At 41.2% G+C, this 9021-nt stretch overlaps 1 protein-coding gene across 1 annotated transcript in view; it reads left to right on the top strand.

Moving 5' to 3' along the window:
- The window catches only part of ATP8B1 (ATPase phospholipid transporting 8B1), a 120460-nt gene that overhangs the window by 105148 nt on the left and 6291 nt on the right, over positions 1-9021 (top strand). Inside the window, exons 19-22 of the mRNA XM_032422621.1 lie at positions 295-406; positions 1428-1503; positions 4667-4799; positions 5376-5664. Coding sequence (XP_032278512.1) covers positions 295-406; positions 1428-1503; positions 4667-4799; positions 5376-5664 — 610 coding nt within the window. The remainder of the gene's footprint in view (positions 1-294; positions 407-1427; positions 1504-4666; positions 4800-5375; positions 5665-9021) is intronic.

Here is a 9021-nt window from a genome sequence, read left to right on the forward strand (position 1 = left end):
GTGTGTGAAGCAGTAGGTATACAATGAAAGTATGTTTTTAATGTCCTTAATTTTGTACTTACATTTTTATCTTGGTAAACTACTTTAAGAAAAAAGTTTTTGAATGTTTTGGTTTTTGGTGAGTGTGAGACGCAGCAGCCTTCCCTGTCATTGCTGGCCAGCGGCCCCAGTGGAGCACCAACTGGGCTGTATAATTAGCCCTTCTTCTGTTTACAGGTTGGCAAACTGCAATTACAGAACATTTTGAGCTTACTTGCTAATTCCTTTTTTTTTTTTTTTTTATGTACATTCCAGCTATTGGGAGCGACAGCAATTGAAGACAAGCTCCAGGATGGAGTCCCAGAAACCATTTCAAAACTTGCAAAGGCTGACATTAAGATCTGGGTGCTCACTGGAGACAAAAAGGGTAATTCAATTTTCAGGGAAGCGCTATCTGTTAATTCATTAAATATTCATAGCTCCTATTTCCCTTGCCCAAGATGACTTTCTCAGGCTTTCCATCCTGCACAAATACTGTCCATTTCTTTGAGACAGAGACGCTTTCTTTAAGAAGACCTTCTCCATTATCCCACTTCTTGCAGACAGCATCCTTCCGGAAACCCCCTCAGTAGCAGAGTTTATGTCTCGTCATTGAGCTTCTGGTCATACCATGCTGACTGTGATCAGTCTTATCTCCCCAGCCAGATGTGGGCTCCTCTCGTGAAAGGACCATCCCTTTTGTCCCTTCTGTCCCCCCCAGCACTTTGCCATTTGTTGGGCGCAGAATGGAACAATACAGAATGCTGATCAACAACTTCTGTTTTCTGGCCCATTTTATTGCTTGAAAACTGTAATTAAAATTTTATATCCAAGGGATGATCTTAATTTTTAAATTTAGAGCTCCTCAAGTTGTTTGGCATTGCTACCGTACTCCACAAGCCTCTGCGGAAAATCAGATAATTTCTCTTACCCTGACATGGTTAATGGGTTACACACTCTGATAAGCTAAGGGAAGTCCTGACCTTAAACAAATAACAATGGGTGGTAATGGAAAAAGGGGGGAAAAAATCTCCAGTAAGGGTCCCCCATGTGAGGGTTTATGGAAATAGTTATCTTTTTTTTTTCCCTATAACAAAATGATTAAACCACAGGAACCAACTGTGCTTAGTATTTCAGTGAACACTGATTTATTAAATGACCAGTTCATGTATCTGGTAATATGGAACTTTTTGTAATCGAAAACATCTCAAACCAGGCTTTGACTTCACTTATTTTATCACAGAAAATGGGCTTCCCCTCCCCCCTTATGTGATTTCTATACATTGCTACAGAAAAAAGAGCATATTGGCTTGAACCTGCCTATTTCATGACTTGGAAAAAAATGCTCATTACTAGCTAAAGTCAGTCATTCATCAGTAGGAACACTTAATTTTTTTTTTCTGTTGTAGAAACTGCTGAAAATATAGGATTTGCCTGTGAACTTCTGACTGAAGACACCACTGTCTGCTATGGGGAAGATATAAAGTAAGTAAAGGCGAAAGTAGAGCCAGTAGACATGGCAGATGCAGAGAAATGGGAGCTTAGACTGTCCCCTCAAACAGTTTTCCGCACATTTAAATGAAGCAAGAGACCCCATGTAGTTCCAAGTTATTATGGTTTGACCTTATTTTGAGCAGATTTTAGTGTTACGGGAGCTTGGGGCCTTTACTCTTTCAGGGGCCATTTCTCTCCATTCCTTGGGGAGTTCTCAGTGCTTGCCTGCTGACAAAAAAAAAAAAAAGTGAGATCAAGACGTCACTAGCCAATTAATCTGAATTCTCTCCGTGAGCTGCCTTTTCTAAGAATTATAATTTTGGAAGCAATATAGAAGGAAAGAACCCCACAATTTTGCTTGGAAGGAGACATTTGGGTGGGATGCACCTCTAGACTTGTCTGGGTGGGGCAGGATATTTCAAAGCATAGCTTCTCCTGAAATACTCGAGAGCCCCGAGTCACAGCAGACCTGGAAATGTGTAAGGAAGAGCCTTGTCCTATTAAAAAGCGGGAGTGTTTTGCACAAGCTCTTGGGCTGTGCTATCTTGACAGTTTTATTTATTCCTCAAGTCTTTTCCTTACGACACCTCCCCCAGGCTGTCAAAAGGGCAGAAGCTGTGAACATACATACTTGCTTAGTCTGGCAAGACGATGAGGGGGTTACGCTTGAGCTTAGCCAGAAGGCCGAGAAGTGATAAGATGATGAGGGAGTTGATGGTTGTTGTTAGTCTTCTAATGATGGTGACAGAACTTTTGCAAGTTGTTCCAGTATATTAGGCATTCGGCTAAATTAGACAAAATCAGTAGCTCTAACCTCTAAATCAGTTCTGGTTGACTGCATAAACCATGTCTCTCTGTGCTTTTAGCTTTTAAAAAATAGCAATAGACAAATAAATACTAATATGTTTAAGTAGTTTCTTGGTTTCAAGTGATTTGGCTAATTGCCAGATGGTTTTATTTCTTATAGATGGGGGCCTTAATAGAGTTCTGGTCTCTCTCTCTCTCTAAAGTGTTGAAAATTGGGCCCTGAGCTAAATTAGAAGGTAAAATTTATGCACGTAGCAAATTTTATGATCATGCTCTTAGCTAGGTTTACCTTTCCAGAGGGCTGAATTCATCTGTCTTTGTAGATGGATGATTCCTATAGCATGGTTTGAATGGGTAACTTCATATTTTTTCTCTTCCAGTGATTTGTCTTGATCACTCCTTAATTTCAACTTGAAAATGAGCAATTAATGTAGAAAAAGAATAATAGATACCTAATCCTCTAGTGCACTGGTTCTCAACTGGGGGTGATTTTGCCTTCCAGGGAACATCTGGCAACGTCTGGAGACACCTTTAGTTGTCGTAATAGGGGAGGCGGGGCACTACTGGCTTCTAGTAGGTAGAGGCCAGGGATGCTGCTAAACATCCTACAATACAACGGACAGCCACATACAACAAAGAAGTACCTGGCCCCAAGACACCAGTAGTGCTAAGGTGGAGAACAGTGGCAGTGTGTGTCACAAGGAAGGCTCTGGACTGAGAATAAGGAGACCTAAGTTTTCATTGCCATTTTCCTATCAGTTTGGTCCAGGTCAATCACCTCATCTCCCTTGGACGAGATTTCCTCCTTTGTTTTTTTTATTTTTTTTTATTTTTTTTAAAGATTTTATTTATTTATTTGAGAGAGAGAGAATGAGAGACAGAGAGCATGAGAGGGAAGAGGGTCAGAGGGAGAAGCAGACCCCCTGCCGAGCAGGGAGCCCGATGCGGGACTCCATCCCAGGACTCCAGGATCATGACCTGAGCCGAAGGCAGTCGCTTAACCAACTGAGCCACCCAGGCGCCCCGAGATTTCCTCCTTTGTAACATGAAGAGTTTGGATGAGATCTTTATGGACCCTTCCACTCCAAAATTCCATAACTCATTTTTCTATCACATGAATGCATTATATGCGGTCTTCTCAATTATTTGTTTATATAAAGCACTGAGAAATTCTTAAAAGCAAACATAACTTTTTGTGGGAGTAAGCTTCCTTTTGCCAAATAGTAGCCACTGTTTGTAATACACCAGGGGTTCACTCCAGGTATCAAAATTCAGATAAAGATTGCCTTCCTTCTGTTGCTCGTGAGCACATTTTCAACTGTATCTTCTTTTAGCTGTCTTTGGCAAATAATGGTGCCCCATGGGGGAGGAATTAAGACTTAATGAGATTATGTCATCTGATTTAAAAATGGGCAAAGGACTTGAATAGACTTTTCTCCAAAGAGGATATACCAATGGCCAAAAAGCATATGAAATGATGCTCAACATCACTAAACATTAGGGAGATGTAAATTAAAGCCAGAATAAGATATCGCCTCATACGCTTTCAGGATGGCTCCTATCAAAACAACAACAATGACAACAAAACCTAAAAACAAAACAAAACAAATCAAAAAACAAAGTAACAAGTGTGGGCAAGCATGTGAAAACTGGGACCCTTGTGCACTGTTGGTAGGAAATAAAATGGTGCAGCTACTATGGAAAACAGTATGGTGGTTCCTCAAAAAAATTAAAACTAGAATATGATCTAGCAATCCCACTTGTGGATATATGTCCCAAAAAATTGAAAGCCAGAACTCAGAGATTTTCACACCCATGTCCATAGCAGCTATTTACAGTAGCCAAGAAGTGGAAGCAATCCAAATGTCCACTGATGGAGGGATGAATGAATAAACAAAATGTAGTATAGCCATACAATGGAAATATTATTGAAGAGGAAGGAAATTCTGACATGCGCTACAATAGGAATGAACCTTGAGGACAGTGAAATAGGCCAATCGCAAAAAAACTAATACTCTGTGATTCCACTTACAGGAGTTATCTAGAGTGGTCAAATTCATAGAAACAAAAAATAAAGTAGTAGTGACCAGGGACCAGGGGAAGGGGGAAACGGGGAGTTATTTAATTGGCATAGAGTTTCAGTTTTGAAAGACGAAAATGTTCTGGAGATTGGTTGCAAAGCAATGTGAATATACTTACTACTACTGAACTGTACACTTAGTTAAGATGATAAATTTTATGTGTTTTTTAACTACAATTAAAAAAGATTATATATCAAAAGTACCTCACAGTCAAGGGCCTGTTTATAGTCTTTTACTCTTAAACACTTAAATTTCTTTTCCCCCAGTGCTCTTCTTCACACAAGGATGGAAAACCAGAGGAATAGAGGTGGAGTCTATGCAAAATTTGTACCCCCAGTGCATGAAACTTTTTTTCCACCTGGTGAAAACCGTGCCTTAATAATCACTGGTTCTTGGTTGGTGCGTATCATTACTGTGTGCCTTTGGCTTAAACTAAAGCAGTTCATTGTGGAATGATTTTAGATGGTTTCCCATATTAACTGTCAACCTAAAGATCTTTTAGCCTACAAATGAATGGGCAATTTCCCAAGTTTGAGACTTAATGTGATCTATGAAAGGAATTATATCAGACTGGTAATATCCCTGGTTTAACAATCAATAGGCAATTTTAATTTTCTTCTTTGTACTTTTTTTTTTTTTTAAGATTTTATTTATTTATTTGACAGAGAGACACAGCGAGAGAGGGAACACAAGCAGGGGGAATGGGAGAGGGAGAAGCAGGCTTCCGCGGAGCAGGGAGCCCGATGTGGGCCTCGATCCCAGGACCCTGGAATCATGACCTGAGCCGAAGGCAGACGCTTAACGACTGAGCCACCCAGGCGCCCTTCTTTGTACATTTTTATAGTAAATAGGTTTTATAATCGGAACACTATCATCCATGATATAACCCAAGAACCATCCCTCACCTGGCTAAGGTCTGGGGAATGGTACTCTTGATATAAAAACTAAAATGGTTGTAATCCTCTGATTTCACAGAATGAAATTCTTCTGGAGAAAAAGACTAAGAGAAGTAAGATTCTGAAGCTGAAGTTCCCAAGGACAGAAGAAGAACGACGCATGCGGACGCAGAGTAAGAGGTGTCTGGAAGCTAGGAAAGAGCAGCAACAGAAGAACTTTGTAGACCTGGCCTGTGAGTGCAGTGCAGTCATCTGCTGCCGGGTCACCCCCAAGCAGAAGGCAATGGTGGTGGACCTGGTGAAGAGGTACAAGAAGGCCATCACGCTGGCGATCGGAGATGGGGCCAATGATGTAAACATGATCAAAAGTGAGTCTCACCCACAGCCAATGCCACCAGAATTGCCAGAGAAGGGATGTTTTGTGGGGTAGTCTTCCCAAATGTCATTGCTTAGGCTTTCATAAAGCTTTCTCATCTGAAAACAAGAATATTATCTTTGGTGTCACCTCCAGTTTTGTGATATTATTAAGATAAACCGTTTGTTACATGACCACACATGTCCTGTTATGCTGGGTACCTTAACTGCATAATGTATAACTAGACTTAATTCAGCCTATTTTGTAATTCGTGTCTTTTTCTTTTCTTAGAGTCTCTTCCTCCTCCTCCTTGATCTATACTAAGAATATTCCAACTTTATCTTCCTCAGCAGGAGTCAGCTATATTACGTATGTCTTCTTGCTTCTTTATCATGTGTATGTCTGTGACCACTGCCCGTTTAATTCCTCTCCAGTGTGCTCTGCATGTGTTCACCCTACCATAGGACTGGCATTTCTTGCTCCAAATGATACCAATTTCTTTCCCCTACAGCCAGTTCTAGTTCATTTGCCACTGTGTACCCTTAACATAAATAGCTGTGCCAAAAAGGCAAGTAACTCAAACATTATTTTTATAAAGCTACAATGCAGACTTCTAGATGTTGGAGAGGGAGGTTACCTTGCAGATGTACCATTTGACTATGTGACTTAGACTTGAAAATTTTTTTGTTCCTCTGAGCTTACCAATAATAGATAATAAAAGGGATCACAAAAATTCAACATAAGTAACCTTGTATGTCCTAAGAATTTTATTAAGTTCTGTTATATGGCAGATACTTTTATATATAATAGGGAGCATCCATTTGGGATGAAAATCAAAGAAACTCAGGTCTCCTTGGAAGTCAGTAGCTTTATCCAAGTATTGATAGTACTTTTTTGTACTTTAGAAAAACTGGCATCACTTTCATTTGCATAAAAAACAATATGCAGAAATTATGTTTGTTTATAAAGAAGTACAGTGAAATTTAAGTATCCAAAAATCTGGCCATTTGTTAGCATGTTCCACGTTGAGTAATGTAGCCCAGTAGAAGTGGAGGGAGTTGCAACCCGCCATGTTTTTGCTGCTAGCAAGGACCCAAGGGCTCTCACGGGCTGCCTGCCCTCTCTCCCTCTCTTGGGCCTGAAGGTGTCTGCTGGCTGGTGGGTGTTTTTCGTTGGCCTAACACCCTAAGAATGAACAAGCAGCATGAGAGGGGAGACAGGCAGAAAAGCATGAGGACATGATGGGTTTGTTAAGCAACTGTGAAGGAGCCTGCCAGTGAGCCATCTGAAACCACATTTTTGAAGCTTCAGGAAAATCCAGGTGTCTATATTTAGATTATAGGGGGAAAAAAAGTGTGGCCTTATAAAGTACATCTCTTCAGTTGCTCCGAATCCCCTGTGAGCTGTAGCAGTGTTCATTTCACATACTGTCCTTGGTGTGCTCGGCAAAAACGCTGGGCTGGACATCAGGGCTTGTGGCAGGGGTTCTTCCTTCTTGGCTCCAAGAGAATCTCCACATTTCCCTTTGTTGCTTGTTCAGGAAAGAAGGCCACGGTTTGGTAGGAAAGAGCAGTTTGGCAACCATGACTAGTCATAAGAATTATTTATGTGTTTTGAAAGAAATCGTAAATATTGACTGAGGCATGCAATTTATTCTATTTTTTAGAATTGCAAAGTGTTGCTGAAAACATAGGTTTGGCCAAGTCACTATGTCGCTTTGAATTTGCCAGACCTAGTATTCTGCCACTATGGCAGGATTTTGGAAGCTTCTTTTAGTTGGAAACCCTGCTGAGCTGGCAGTCATTCTCCGGGTCTAAGTAATAATACATTGTGTTCTCCAGCACATGTTCTCTGATGTCAGAACGTCTTTACTTCCATGCCTCTTAAGACCTAGATAAAATTTGTAATTCTAGAAGTTGAAACTGTGACTAAATGACTATTGGAAGGACGGATAAAATTGTGACTTTCATTTTTATCCATTCTGGAACCTTCCCCAGCAAAAAAATTCTGCCTCTTAAGGTCATGGTGGGCCATGATTAAATGCTGAAAGTTTAATATTATCTTAGTTAAAATACTTTTGATTGCAAATATTAGAGAACTAAAGCAAGCTTAAGACAAAAAGATATTTATTTTAAAAGATATAAAGATGGGGACACCTGGGGGGCTCAGTTGGTTAAGTGTCTGCCTTTAGCTCAGGTTGTGATCCCAGGGTTCTGGGATCAAGTCCCGTGTTGGGCTCCCTGCTCAGCGGGGAATCTGCTTCTCCCTCTGCCTCTCCCCTCCACTCCTGCTCTCCCAAATTAAAAAAAAAAAAAAAAAAAGGATGTTTTGTGCCTCCCAAGAAGCCACGCCTCAGGAAGATGCTAGAACCAGGACCTGGAGCTGCACCAGGACCCCAGCTTCTGGTTTCTCCCTCTTTCTAGATGACTTTACTTCTCTGCCCCTCAGAACCCCTGAGAAAAAAAATATATCTGTCCCACAACTCAAGAATGTATAGGTTAAAATTCCAAACACAAACATGCCCGAATCTTAATTCCAAAATGTGAGACAGACACTGATTGCCCCAGCTTGGGTTTTCAGTCAGTTAGTACAAGATACAGACCCCGTTGGGTACTTTACTTTAAGCAGGAAGTGATTAATACAGGGGACGAGGTGCTCATGAAAGCTCTGGATGGGCTGAAGAAAGTAGGTGCTAGCCTGAGTCTCTAACATCTTAGCCACTCACCAGAGGAGCTTCTAGCTTTGAGACTCCTGTGAAGGGCTTTTCAGTTGAGCTTTTGTCTATCAGCATCCAGGCAGCTGGGGAGAGGATATGAACTCTGCTGCAGAAATGCCAAAAAGGGAAGGGGTGCTGGGCCCCAGTTCACTTCTACTTCCGGAAACTTCAAGTGGCTCCTAACAATGAAACCCAATTCACCAACAGAACCTAGTGCAAGGGAGTCTGAGCAATGTAAGGTTTTTATGTGCTTTCCCACCTTTCCAGTAGAACAAGGGTGGAATGAAAGTTGGGAGGGCCAATTTGTAGTATCTGCCAATAGCAGCTGACTCAGCTGTGGCCAGGGAGGCAGGAATGCACAGTCCGCATAGACTCCTTGGATTAACCCCATGGGTGGGAAGGATGGCCTATCAGCTGGGCAGATAATCCAAATGGAATTCACCACCCACCTGAGATCCTTCCACAAATACCTTTTGGAGGCCCCAGCATGTGCTCTTTTGAGCAACTTGTATCTCTGACATTGAGTTCAGAAGCTGGGCTGGGGCTGGTGAGCGAGAGTTTTCACATATATTGTTCCATGAATGTGTTTCTTTGTTTTGCTGTGGAAGCATTTTTATCACTTCAATATTTCGCCTTAAAATTAGCTTACGATTC

This window comes from Phoca vitulina, unplaced genomic scaffold, assembly GCF_004348235.1.
Source record: "Phoca vitulina isolate PV1807 unplaced genomic scaffold, GSC_HSeal_1.0 scaffold27, whole genome shotgun sequence".
NCBI lineage: Eukaryota > Metazoa > Chordata > Mammalia > Carnivora > Phocidae > Phoca > Phoca vitulina.